Raw genomic sequence first — 14,723 nt, 5'->3', positions numbered from 1 at the left:
CTTGGTAGGAAATCTAGGTTAACGTCTTTTGGATCTTGGGGTTGAAGATTTTCTGGATGGGATACAGAAAGCATGGACTATGAAAGCTTGATAAAAAGAACCCTGTTCATAGAAGACACAGGGAGGAAGTGAAAAGACAGTCTGCAGCCTGGGAAGAGATTTCTGCAATACATACACCATATTAAGGATGAGTATCATGATGAAAGGACATTGATAAAACAATTTTAAAAAGCACAAAGAATCGGATAGAAATTTGGACCTAAGACCAAAACTGACATTTCGCAGAAGGGGAAGCAAAGATGGCTAATAAACACAATGAAATACTATTTAATACCTGTTTAAACAAAAATGTAAAAGGGGTTGGCAGTATCACGTGAGAAAGACTACGGATCCACAGGATTTCGGCAACATTGCTGGTAGCAGGGTAACATGTCCAGCATTAACTTCCGGATGTGAACATTCACATACTTTTCTAGTAGTTCTGTTCCTAGATGGGCACCAAAGAGAAGCACTTGCACATGGACAGCAGGAGACATGGTCAAGAGTGTTTATGAGCAGCACTGCTTACAAGAGCAAAACAACTCTGAAACGACTCAGTGCCTACAGTCCGAAGAGGGGCTGAATGAAGTGTGATACACTCACAGAGTGGAAGGTAATACAGCAGCCAAAACCGTGCCCCGGCAATGGGAAAAATGGGGCAGTCTTCATTGCAGGACAAACAATGATGTTTCTCAAGTAATCCGTTTACTACATGGTTCAGTGTAAAGAACTGACGATCTTAATAATGTAAACAATCGACCATTATTTGACAACAAATTATGAAATAATTACAAAGGGAGAATATGGGGAGTTACAGTGACATGTCTGTAAAAGATGTGAATCGCCATTTTTTATAGTTGGTAGTCCGTAAATGGTTATGTAAAGACTAAGAGAATAAGCATTCTACTTAGAGATGTGTAGGTAAATTACCAGAAGAAACAGCGAAGGAGTTGAGAGTTATTGTTTCTGGAGAGTGGGACAAGATAGAGACAGATGGGACAGGGGACTGTAACTTGTATTTTGTGTTGTTATTATACATCTTACAGTTATTGTTAATGCTATTTTCAGAGTCTTACGTACGTGTGTGTGTGTGTGTGTGTGTGTGTGTGTGTGTGTGTGTGTGTATGACTTTGATTTTAAAAACAAAACCTCCCATTTGGGCCAGATGAATGTGACTTAGCTGAGCAGAGTGATGGGGCTTCTAGAAGACCTTTTGGTGCCTTGGGGAATGTTAGAGAAAAGCAGTAGAGATCTATGTGGTCAAATACCCTCATCTTCCAAAGACTGAGGCATGGTACAACGAAACTGTTAAAGTCTCAAAATCAGAAACTGATTAGGGCTAATCCCCAGTCTGCTGGTCCCCAGAGCTCCCCCTGCCACATCCTACTGGGAAGGGAAGGAGATGCTTTCCTTCAAAGGGAAGGCTGGCCTTCCAGCTCTGGAATGACATGTGAGAAAAGTGAGGGAATCCTAGGAGACACAGCTGGCACCCGGCCGAGCAGGAGACGCCAGGATTCCGCCACTTCTGTCCCCACGTATGAAGCCACAGCGGTGACCCCTGTAAGTGCATATATGAGAGCATGTGTGTGCTTTCTGACTTTCGCTGATTCAGAGGAGTCTCTAAGGAAGAGACTGAAATACAAGGCTTATTGAAAGCCAGATAGAATAGATTTAAATAGACACTAAAGTGTCTAATTCTGGGCATCACAGGAAGGAGAGAGTGGAGATCTGTTGGTTGAATAAATGCATGAATGTTATCATGCATCTCCCACCCCTGGCTTAACATGGTAAATATAGGCGTATTTTATATAGGGAGTGATTCACATGCATACTAAAGTTTGGGAATCTCTAGTCTATAGCCTTGTTTTCTAGGTAAAATGATAATGTTAATATGTTTTAATTGGAATTAAAAGCTATGCAAATGATCAGTGGTCTCCTGAAATAAATTACAATAAATGAGCAATGATAATCTGAAATAAATTAAGATAAAGGAAAAATGCCTGAAGGACAGGTTAAGTACTGTAATAAACATCGAATGATCAAAGTGGGAATTGTATTTCTCAGTTACCAGTATTCATTTCAATCAAATGTGTCGGGGGTTCGGGGGGATGCTGGATGCTTTGGGACTGCTTAATGGGAATTCTGGTGGTTTGCCACACTTCTCTAAGCATCAGCTGGCTTGATTAAGAGTGTGGCTTGATTCTCCCATCACAGTGCAAAATCAGAATTGTGCTTAGGGGAAAAAAACTGAAATATAGAAATATGACCTCAAGTGGCTGGGTGAAAACTAAAAAGCAAAAAGCAAACCCAACAAGTGGGAAGGGGGCTGTCTAGAATCCAAATAAAGGTGTAGTACTACGGGGGGAAAACACTCAAGGGTTTAAAAGATATCTTTTATTAAACGTATGGTCGGAATGCAAAATCCATTAGGGACATATCAGAAAATCAACTCAAAAGAACACTCACCGAGAGGAAAGGCTTGGCTTCCCACTTTTGCTACAGCTGGTATAAATTCCTGGGCCATCATCAAAGAAACTTCCCAGTGCCAACTTCTGTCGGATAGATTCTCTCTCATTTTTCTGTGCCTAAAATTTCAGGAAAATAAAAAGTGCTGATAAGCAGGCAGATACATCACAACCACAGCCTGTCCAACTACTAAGTTTCTCAGAACTGCAACCTCAGAGGAAACACCAAACCCAGAGTCCACGGCACAGGAGCGCGTGATTACCAAGGCCTGAAACACACCCAGTCTTTCCTGGCTTCACCTCCGGAAACAATTTAGTCCTTCAGAGCCTTTCATGATCACGGTCTGGGAAATCATCATGGTGGTACTAAATGGTCGTCACCGGAAGAGAACTAGATTATGGGGTGCTGCAAACTTTCTTCTTCCTACCTGCTAGACATGACAGCAGGTAAGAGGAAAGTCGTGGAGGACAAGTACTTTGCCCGAAATCAAATCACCTTTATGCCAAATGTGGCCTTTCCCTGGGTCTTGTCTTCTCTCTTCTGTATATCGTCCCTTCAGCCCACTTTCTCCATCGCAAGAATATGAATTCATTCAGCCAACACGCACCGGGCCTCGAGGAGATGGCAGGTGTCACATTACGATGTGGAACCCAGCCCAGGCTGGAGGACCGCAGCCCCTGCCTGCACCTAGCTTACAGTCTTGGCGGTCTGTTCAAGAGTTATCCTTATCTCACCGGGTTCACACCCTAACACAGGTGTGAGGTGTTAGGTTCACACCCTAACACCCTCCTGGAATAGCTGGAGAATTCTAATTGGGCGCATCTGTTTCATATTTCGAAGGGAAGTCAGGTCGGTGTGCAGAGCAAAAGGATGTGGGAAACTACACTACTGTGATAATTTGGATATGTTTACAACACTTGGCTTCCCATAAAAGTCCCATAAAAACTCACCATGCTGAACTTTTATACCCTTTAAACAACAGGGGAGAAGATTAGAAATGGTTTCCTTAGTTAAAAATAAAACAACTACAAAAACAAACATAATGAGTTAGAAATCCTAGGGTGAGAGCGAGAGCTTGGTTTTCTGTTCTGCGGGATGATGGAAGGCGGGAGAAGCACTGTCGGATGTTCTGAGCTGAAGACGATAAGCATGTTACCTTACCCAACGCAGAGCCCGTGACTGAGCGTGGCTAGGATGGCCCTTGACTCTCTCCATGGGAGGTTCCGGAGCCACAGCTGTGGTTACAGTACCCAGAAGTTACATGCGAAGCTCCGAGCCATCCTCTGAGCATCCCAGTGTCAGCGGCCAAGCACACAACCCTTCGGAAGGGTGGGCTCAAGAGCGGCCTCTTTCCAGCCCAAGTGAAGGCAGTGCAGGATAGGTTAAGGCTGCTCTAATGTGGTGGTTATTAACCACATGTGGCTATTTACATTTAGATTAAAAATTAATTAATTAAAGTTCAACTCCTCAGTCACACTAGCTGCATGACATGAGGTCCGCAGCCCTCGGGGGCTGGTGGGATACCATATTCGACAGAGCAGAATAAAATACATGACCGCACAGTGCGGCTGAGAGAGTGGTTCTCAGCTGCCGGCTTCCACAGTTTGCATCAGAATTTAAAATACACACTCCCACAGCGGCTTGGTCTTTTGGCTAAGGTCAAGTGTAAAATACACACCCCAGGCTCCACCAGCGGATATTTATTTTTTTAAATATTATTTATTTATTTATTTGAAAAAGAGAGAGAGAGAGAGTGAGAGTGAACACAAGCAGGTAGAAGAGCAGAGGGAGAGGGAGAAGCAGACTCCCCTCTGAGCAGAGAGCCCAACGTGGGGCTCGATCCCAGGACCCTGGGACCATGACCTGAGCCGAAGGAAGATGCTTAACCAACTGAGTCACCCAGGCGTCCCAGCAGATACTTGGTTTTAATTGGTTTGTGAACTTCTAGTTCAAGGACAGCACATCTCTGCTCTCCTTTTCCCTAACATTTTTTAATTCTTGGAAACCACAGCGTTCTTTCCACTCTCACACTTATTGATTGTATCTATTTATTTGGATAGCCCTCCATTTTGGCATGTACCAAGGGAGCTGTGTTATACTGAAGAGCTACAGCGCTCGCATGTGTGCGTGTGTGTGCATGTCTGTGTGCAGGCCACAGAGTAGAAGGCCCCTTTACATAGTTACAGAGGCCATGTTGATATACGGTCTGCTGGGCAGGTGCAGCCCTGAAAAAGTAACAAAGTAACTGTAAGGTTGGAAAGGGGTGCAAGGAGGGGTTTAGTTTGACTAATGTCTTACAGCTGCGCTGCTGGAAACCTTAATTAAAGCATCCCACCCTACCAAATATGCAGGCTGGTACTTGTGATGGTTCTGCCCAAACAGAACCATTTGGTATCATCTGACATCTTTACAAGTTCACTTCAAAATCCCAGTATCTGCTGGGCAGATTTCGTGTAGTTAGTGAACCTATTTCTTAATTCACATAAAATACAAAAGAGATTTTCACCCAATAATCTCTATAGTCAGAAAACTGTGGAGTGAAAAAATGGATCAGCAGGTAATATGAATGTTAATGACTAATGTTTGACAATATGCTGGTGTCCCACATTAGTCTGGCAGAGATTTTATTTGAAGAAAAAACCTATCCCAGGTGTGAATGTGTGCATGCACCCTTGATTCCATGTCTATCTTTCCTGATTTACTTGGTACACTAGACCTATCAATCCCGGAGAAGGCCTTAAAACTATTTCTGTTGACATTAATTCCAATTCTCTCTACTTAGCTATTTCATGACCAGCTTGAAGAGCGCTGTTTTATAATATGCAATCCCGCACACTTCCCTTCTCTCTTTCTCTGGATCCCACTGAACAAATCAAGAAAAGTGTAAATAATATATACATCACCCACAATCCCACCACTTAGACACAGATCACTGCTAACATTTTGGGTTTGGGGGCATAGTTCTTTTTAGCTTATGTATTTTTTTTTCTTTTTATAAAATTGAGATAATATTGTTCGTTCATTTTGAAAATTTCCTTCATATCATTTAATATTCTTTAAAACAAAATTTTTAATGGTTGTATATCATTCCATCCTATGGAGTTACCTTCTTTTGTTAGTCATTTGGGTTGTAATCAATGAAAAATAATAGAGAAGTTAGCATTTTTACATAAATCCCTGACCACATGTCTGATTATTTCCTCAGGATAAGTTCCTGGAAGTGGAATTACCAGATCAACTGAGTGTGACCATTTATCAAGGCTCTTGACACATTTTGTCACATTACTCTAGAGAAAAGCTGTTCCAATTTACATGCCCACCAACAACATAAAAGGGTGTGGCTTTCACTACTATATCCTAGCTAATGCTGAGTATTTTCACTGCAAAAGAAAATATTGTTTTTAATTTGATAGGCAAAATTATATTAATTTATATATAATTAAATATATTTATTAATATAATAAAATTATATTAATTGATTACCAGTGATATTAAATATTTAGATTTTTAAAGTTACTTTACTTGCTTTTCTTTGAATTACTTCTAGCATTGCTTATTTTTCTATAAAGATCTGAAGTTTTGAAATTTTTATATTAAGCATATTAGTCCTTTTGACTTTAAATCCAAGTATTAATTTAGTTAAGTCAATAGCTTGCTTTCTTTGAAGTGTCGCTTGATGGCTTTGTGCTTGGAAAGCCCTTCCCAGTCCAGAGGTAAAAGAGCTCACTGGATATTGGGAGAAAAATGAGGAAATTTATGGAAATTGCTTAGCAGCAGTGATAGTAATGTAAATGTGTGACAAATGGTAGTTATTATGGTTAATCCTCCAAGGATTCCTGCTTTGAAGATGAGGGACTAGAGGGTGAAGGAAGGTCACCCTCCTGTTAGAAGACCTAGGATTCAAGTTCATCTTTCTTGTGCCAGATCTTTCTGCCCTTCCACACTGATGAGTGAGGTGACCAGGCAAATAATGGTGGGCACCATGTTGGAGATATGATGTGGGACTTATGAGTTACAGATGTACTTCTTTCCAGAAAGGGGTGTGAGGTGCTTCAGAAAAGCAGAAAACATACACTCCAAGGCGCAATCATAACCACAAATATCTACAAAACGAATACCTTCTCATCAGAGCCACTCTCCTTGATACCACTGCTTCATCTTCCTTTTGGAACAAATGCCATTCCTAAGATTTCAGGGATCTGTGATTCAACTGACTAGTAGAACAGTTTTTCTCTTAAAATTCAGCAATTGGAATTATTTCCCTTTCAGTTGCCCACATGTATGTGTGGGGGGTCGTTAGGGGTGAGAGAGTTTCAAAATTCTTTTGTTCTCTAAGGAATTATACCTGCAGGGCAATGATGTCCTCCAACCTCCTGAAGCCCAAATGTGCCCCAGTGTGAGGAATAGGGAAGTGTACAGGAGAAGGAAGAGGCTGACTCAAAACTACACTGTTGGCTGGGCTTATGGCATATGCAGCCATGTCCACTCCTAAAACGGTCTTGGGAACTACCCTCTTAAAACAAAAGGAAAATATGGACAATGGATAACAGCTCACAAAAAGCAAAAGCACAACTGAGGAATAGTGGCTCATCACTGTGAGATTCAAGACCAAGAGGAGAGTAAAAATGTACTTAGAAATTCACCATTGTCCAGCCATAGGCAGTGAGTTTTTGTCCTTGCCTGTTGCCGAATTCCCTACTGCCACCCCCTGGGCCTGGGCAGATAAGACTCACAATGGCTTCTGAGGGCACCACGTGAACCACCATCTCAGAACGCAGACCACTGAGCACTTTCAGACCCTAAACGCCAATGCTCAGCCCTTCCTGCTCTGCTGCCTTTCCCCAAGCTTGATAAGAACAAAGAGGGGTGTTTGGTAAAAGAAAGAAAAAGCAAAATGTTCTGCTTGAGTCAATATTGTCCCTCTCCAAATGTGGTGTGTCCCCAAGTTCTTTCCACACTTTCTTCAGGAAGGGGCGGTGCCTGTCCCTTACACATGGATCCCATTTCTAAGTCCACTCCTCTGGCCTTGCCTATTGTCTCCGGTCTCTGAAGTGGGGGGTACCCAGACTTTTCACATGCTAACCTGCACATAAATTTGTAAATGGAAGACTGGGTGTATCCTGGGCATTTCTAAAATTTGACACACTGTATTTTTGTGGGGGTAGCTGTGGGCCACCAGGCCTCTCAGGAACACACTTTGGGAAATAACATCCTAGACCTAACCCAGCTGGTGCTCAGGACACTGCAAACAGCTGCTTCCTTCTGCCTCCTGCACAGATGATGAAACCCACGTAGCCGGAAAGGGCCTGATGAAAAGGAAGGAGTTCCTTAAACTCTCCAAAGGAAGAAGACGTTTAAAGAAGTTTGGTCTAGAAAATCAGAGGACCCGACTGATGTGAACAGCACAGCAGTCTGTGGGAATAAAAGCAGATGGGAGCTTGGGAGCCGCAATGATCTGGCCGGGATGGATTCAGCTGTGGGGTTAAGAGAAAGAAAACTGTTTCCCTCAAACTTCTTCTCCCCGGATTGATCTCCTCCCCAGTTCCACTTGTTTCTTACTTTTACTTGTTCACCAGGGGAGCAGAAATAATCTTTTATTATTGGATGTGCTTTTTTTTTTTTTTTTTTTTTTAAGAGAGAGAGAAAGAGAGCGCACAAATGGGAAGGAGGGACAGAGAGAGAGAAGCAGACTCCCTGCTAAGCAGAGAGCCTGATTTGGGGCTTGACCCCAGGACACTGAGATCATGACCTGACAACTGAAGGCAGAGGCTTAACCCACTGAGCCACCCAGGCACCCCTGGATGTGCTTGTTCGGTAATGCTAGCCTTCTCAGCACTCAATTCACTTCTAATTCTGGAAGACCCCCCTTCTGGCGTCTTCCTATCTGCACTGCTCATCTGCTGCCTCGTCAGAACTTCTCACACTTCGTGGTGCCTGTGAATCACCGTCAAGGAAACATTCCCAAGAATAGGGGTGGGGGCTGCATTATTCCAGAAGCTGATGAATACCCTGGTCCCCCATGGCCCATAAAGAAAGCCAGGAGGTTGCTGGAACACCAGTATGCCACATGGAGAACTGCAGAGGCGGGCACACGCACACAGGGGCCCTCTCTCTGTCACAAATATCTTGAAACTGGTAGTTCTCAAACTTGATTATGCATGAGAATCAGCTGGAGGGCTTGTAAAGACACAGACTATTTTTCTCATTCAGAAGGTCTGGGGTGCAGCTGAGAAAACACATTTTTTAACATGTTCCCAGATGCTGCTGATGCTGCTGGTTCAGATACTTTGAGAACCCTGGCTGTAAGCAATTGGACAGATCAAGTAGCTAGATGGAACACAGAGTGGGTTTTTTTCTGTGTGCACATCCATGTTCCATGTTCGTGCGGACGGACAGACTCTGGATCCAGGTGGATTTCATCTGCAGCTGCCTGGCCTTGCCAAGGCCTTGCCAGGATGCCTGTTTTGAAGCAATTAACACACCCCTCGCTTCAGTGCAATCTATTGCCTAGTGATACTGGCATCATCACCATTAGCAGCATCCACCAGGGAATGCGAATGGGATTCTGGAGCTCCCTACGGAAAAGCGTTCTTCCTTTCGGAAAATAGAAGCCACTCTTCTTTCTCCCCTCAGCTCGTAAGGAAGACAGCTTTACTCTAACGTTTACAGGGAGCATTCCAATGTGGAAGAGTCAGAGGCTTTTAAATATTGGGAACCAGAAGTATAGAACTTAATCATTCATTAGGCAAATTGTATTAATTTTCTTAAAAACAAAACAAAAAACAAAAAGAAAACCCAAGTATACTGATACTATTTTTCATGGGTTTCCTGAAAGATCAAAATAGGAAAACATCATTCTAGACGAAGACAAACTGTACACTTTTGGATGTCAAGTGCACAAATTTACTGTGCAGGGTTTTTCAAGTTTTCGCATCTTATTTTATCCCCTGGAAAAAACTTTGCAATTATTAGTGGAAACAGAGGTTAAATAACCGGGTATCATTCCACTGTATCACTGAATGGACATTTTCTGGACGTTTTCTTTTCCGTCTGTATTTCTGATATTTTCCATTTCAGACACTTACACTAATCAGTCCAGAAAGGTTTCCTGAAATGCTGTTGAAATCTCTCATCTTTGTATCCCTGCACTGATCTGCCTAAACAAGTTCTCCGGACTAGATGTCAGGCTGGGCTGTTGGCTGTATTGAGGCCTGGGTTCAGCCTGCTCAGCATCAGGAGTCCTAGGAGAGCTGGCCCTGGAGACCTAAAGTCCAGGATGGACACCCAAGGGGAATGCTGTAGGGCCCAGGATCTTCTGACGCCTATTTCTGAGAACTGCCGGACATTAAGAGTGTGGCGATGCCGGTCCAGAGTACAGAGAGAGATTTTTGTTGACGATTAGTTGACCCTGAGGATGGTTTTGCCTATTGACTGCATTCCTTTTCCTGCTACAGGGAGGTGACAGAAACAGAAGCCCGTGGACACAAGGGCTGTTGTGCAGAGTCCCAAACAGTCCCTGAATACTCTTATTGTTAAGGACCAGAGCAAAGGTACCTAACACCTAGGACTGAGGTTTAGTAGCCAATTACCGGCCGAATGGGAACTCCGGTGAAGGTAACAGAGCCCCAGGTGCAATCCACAAAGTTGACTAGGTAGTAGAAATGTTTCAACATAAACCCTGAGGGGATATGGTTGGAAACTAAAGTTTTCCTCCTCTGTGAGCTGCGTATTCCAAACAGGAACTGCTGGGAGCATCTTGTTTTTGTTTTTTTTAAGACTTTAGTCATTTATCTGAGAGAGAGAGAGAGCACATGTGCGCACGAGCGCGGGAGGAGAGACAGAAGGAGAAACAGGCTTGCTGCTGAGCAGGGAGCCCTATGTGGGGCTTGATCCCAGGCCCCTGGGATCATAACCTGAGCCGAAGGCAGACGCTTAACCTACTGAGCCACCCCAGGCAGCCCTGCTGGGAGTATCTTGAGCTCTTTCTGGTTCTCACATGATGGGCTACTAAGACTACTTTTTAACACACGGCAGTGTTGCCTGGGAACTCTTTCTAGCAAATGACATTTTAGAAGTCTCTAAAACCACCACTGTCATTCAGTATCACAGTGGAAACACAACAGTTCAGAACACCCACTGCATGGTTATGAAATAGCCCAATCTTCATCACCTTCCAGGAAGCTGACGTCTTCAATTTCCCATGTTGGGGTGGACTTAGGATCTGGGAGAATCGGTCCCAGGCATGACCAGAAAGGAGGCAGGGAGTTCAGGGGACTTGGGGTCAAGAAGACCCAAGTTAACATCCTGACTCTGACGTTTACGGATGCAAATTATAGAAACGCTTTAAGCCTCAGTTTCTTTTTCTGAAAGAAGGGATAGTAATACTTATCTTACAGGTTGTTATAAGGAGTAAATGAAGTACTATACAGAAAGTACCTGGCACAGTGCCCGGCCCAGAGAGAAACTTATTCAACAATAGCTGTTGTTAACATTAAAGGGTAGGGTTGGGGTAAGCTGGTGAAAAGAGTGCAGAAATGGATAAAAGAGAGGCAGAACTGTCTAGAACCGGCAAATCTATGAAGACAGAAAGTAGGTTAACGGTTGTGAGGGAGGAGGGGAACTAGGAGTAACTGCTAATGGACACAGGGTTTCTTTTTGGGAGTGATGAAAACGTTCTGGAGGGTGCCTGGGTGGCTCAGTTGGTTAAGCGACTGCCTTTGGCTCAGGTCATGATCCCGGAGTCCCGGGATTGAGTCTCGCATCAGGCTCCCAGCTCCACGAGGAGTCTGCTTCTCCCTCTGACCTTCTCCCTTCTCATGCTCTCTCTTACTATCTCTCTCTCAAATGGATAAATAAAATCTTTAAAAAAAATGTTCTGGAATTAGCAGTGGTTTGCACAACCTTAGAAGTATACTAAAAACCAACAAAATGTACACTATGGAATTGTGAATTTTGTGGCACATGAATTACATCTCAAAAAAATACCCCCCCCCCCCCCACAGGTAACTCACATGCTACATATCTGGAAAATCTAGTTACCTGGAACAACGCATTCCTGACCAGGCTGGCTAACAGAGGAGTGCCAGCAGGGGGATAGGATGGGAAGAACCCTGAACTAGAAGCCAGGAGGCTTCATATTTATAGCATCTGAGACCAACCAGGCTGATTCCTCCCTTGAAAGAAAGGGAGACCGTGGCCCAGAAAGCTGAAAAGATTGTCCCCAGGTGGCTGAGGTGAGGCTAGGCTCCAGGGTTCAGTAACTCAACAGAGTTCCTCAAGCGTATTCAGCCCTTACAGGCAGGAAGACGTGAGGGTTAATGGAGGTCGACGGCTGCTTTTCCTCAGTAATTGTGTGGGGAGGGCAGAGCTCTTGTCTGGAATGGCAGCTGGCATTCTGTGTTCCTGTTTATTGCAGTTTATCTCAAGCAGTCATTTCCATTCACCTTTTAAAAAAAACATGAGGCGCAGCTGTGGCTTCACTTTAAATATTGTTCCTTCCAGCCTTTTAATTTTTTCACGGGCTCCTCCCTAATCTTTCACCATAATTGGATGCACAACACTAGAGACAGCACCTCGGAGAAACAAAGCGAGCAAGCCGGCTTTTCCATCCTCTGACCACACACGGCTGTCCGGCAGCTCCTTCCCCTGTAAGGAGCAGCCTGGGAACAGATCTGCGTCCTGTGTTTGCTCTGCTCAGGGACCAAGTGGCGGCCAGCCTTCTGCAGGATTCTATGTTAAATTCTCCTCATCTCCTTTCTCAGTTTCCCTCAGTGTAAGCTGGATCTTGCTGGGGTCCTGACACATCAGAGGAGGCACGTTTCCCAGGTCCACACTGGATCTGAACGTTCTTCTGGGCAGCGTCAATCCCATGTCAGCTTATTTGTTGGTGTGTCTCTCCACGTGGACGGTAAGCTCCTTGAGGCAAAGCCTGGTCTCCCTTCTGCGAGCCTGGCCCCATGCACAAAGCCAGGGTCATGGAGAGGCTCTCAGGAGTGATGGCTGAGGAATCAGGACGTGGGTCCCATGCTGCATGCCACCGTGGTCCTGAGGACAATCGGCTGTGTGGGTCTTTACCGGAAGGTCAGAGGTTGCTCAGAGCAAAGCAGGACAATAATGGATTGAACATACACACCTGAGATTCGGCCACAGTGCGGCCTTTCCTCCCTATATACTAAGATCTGTTTTACTACTATGACTGAATAAACCGGAGGTCCTTAATGAAACATCTCTCTTACCATCAGGACCTTCCCCCGAGGAATAGGAACAGATGTATATTCTTTTCCTTCCTTCGCCGAGGTGGAATCTAATTTTAGTCATCAGAAAGTGACCTTTCCCCCAAAGGCTGTTTGCCTGACTTTAAAACAACCTTGTAAAATAATCCCTAGACACATGTGGCATTTATTAGTGTGACTGGTATAGGAAATAATATCGTACCTAGCAAGGCAGGGGCAAACCAATCTTTGGACTGTTTTTGACAACTGACCTCAAAGTGACAGGAGGTAAAAGAAGAAATTATTAAAACTTTTATATTTATAAACATTTTATTTTAAAAATATCTATTTGTGTATAGGTTTTATGTACACAAAATATATATTTACAGTAGTGTATATGTATAATTAATGAATAGGATAGAGATATGATATCAGAGGTCTGGGTTCAAAAACATTTTACTGATGGATCCAAGGTCAAAAAAGCCTGCACACCACTGCTTTATGGCATTTAATTGAGTTTTCTACTTAGTCAGCTGAACAGCAGAAACATTAGAGAGAAAAATGTAGATAAGATGTGAATTAGGAAAAGTGATTTTTTTAATATTAGGTTCTCTAATTCTTTTTATTTTAAAGAAAGCACATGTTGCCCTGATTCACCAGAAGTTCATGATGAAATTAACAATTTTTTTTTTAAAGCATAATGAAGACTTCAGAATAACCAACACATACATGAGTTTGAAAGTCCTTGGCTTAGGAAAAGTATACTTAAAAAGCTGAAATGAGAAGAGAACGGGTCTCATGTTTAGAAAAATACAGACTGATCTGTGTATCCTACATATCTAGTAGGTTTCATCTCGTGGTCCTTCGCACTCCCCTGTTAGATACTGTTTCTCCTGAAATCACAGGTGGCATTCTCCTGCCTTAGCTAGATAAGGCACTACACAATGCAGCTCTGTTTTGTTGCGGGCGATGTTTTATAGCCGCTTGAGCCTCACATGTTTGTCATTTTGGTCAGTGCTGTATCAGGTTGCCGGCATATCATCGCTTGCTCATTCCAGGCATGTGGGCTCTCTCGGTTTCCAAGGAAGGAAAAACGACAGTGGCCATTACTGCCCAGTAAAAAGTCATTACTGTCATTACTGCAGTAGCCACGGGATGTCTTTCATTTTTCCTAAGTGCAAACTGACCTATGCTTTTCTACCTGAGAAACGGTTTGAGTGTGACCCGTCCTTTGGCACTGAAAACAGAATGCGGGCTGAGAACTGTGCGCTTGTCTTCAGGGCCGGGTAAGTGACCCACTCTGATGGCTGAGTGTCCTATGCCTCTTTTGCATATGCGCTTCTGGCAGGAGGGGACAGCTGAGAGGTGTCAGTTTCAGTATTCAGCACACTTATCACCTTGGGCCCTCGTTCCCTTCTTGGGGAGAAAAATGCATAGGGCAACATGGCAGGTTATTTAAACCTCTTTTACACATGTAAGTTTTGGGTTCTGGAGAAACGAGCATCAACTATTGTGAATTGCTCTAAGAGATAAAGTACATACTTAAAACATCCCCTGCACTCAAACACAACTTAGTGCATAAGATACAGAATGCCATATGTTATGTTATTATACTTAAGAAACTATCATGATAGAACTTTCCATATCTTATTCTGGGGGAAAAATGTTAATGACATATTCGATCAAACTGAAAATTGAGCAGCTAGTTTTGCTGCTCAAGGAGGTGGTGTTACCTAGTATTTACTTCTGAAGGAAAAGAGGTTTTATTTTCCAGGTCGATGATGGAAGGACTCTTATTCTTCACACTGTGACATGTTGTGACCTACACTTGACTTGTGGAAAAAAAGGGGGAAAGGATGTAGTGTGGTTTAGCCTTCTGTGGACAGACAAGCATATACTTGTAGTTTAATTTTATGACCTCACCCATATAACTAAAGCTATTTTTACTTGGGCCTGTTATTTTTGACAATTACCAGATAAGACATTCCAAAAATATATTTACTGTCT

General features: G+C 43.4%; 1 protein-coding gene across 4 annotated transcripts in view; it reads right to left on the bottom strand.

The window, feature by feature from the left end:
• The window catches only part of SCHIP1 (schwannomin interacting protein 1), a 127,428-nt gene that overhangs the window by 25,692 nt on the left and 87,013 nt on the right, over window positions 1-14,723 (bottom strand). For all 4 annotated transcript variants that reach the window (XM_047728928.1, XM_047728920.1, XM_047728945.1 and 1 more), the window contains one exon: window positions 2,506-2,624. In XM_047728928.1, the coding sequence (XP_047584884.1) occupies window positions 2,506-2,624 (119 nt within the window). The remainder of the gene's footprint in view (window positions 1-2,505; window positions 2,625-14,723) is intronic.

The sequence above is a fragment of the Lutra lutra genome, chromosome 1 (genome assembly GCF_902655055.1).
Source record: "Lutra lutra chromosome 1, mLutLut1.2, whole genome shotgun sequence".
Taxonomy (NCBI): domain Eukaryota; kingdom Metazoa; phylum Chordata; class Mammalia; order Carnivora; family Mustelidae; genus Lutra; species Lutra lutra.
Note: the sequence above shows the minus strand (reverse complement) of the source record. Positions and strands in the feature narration are given on the sequence as shown.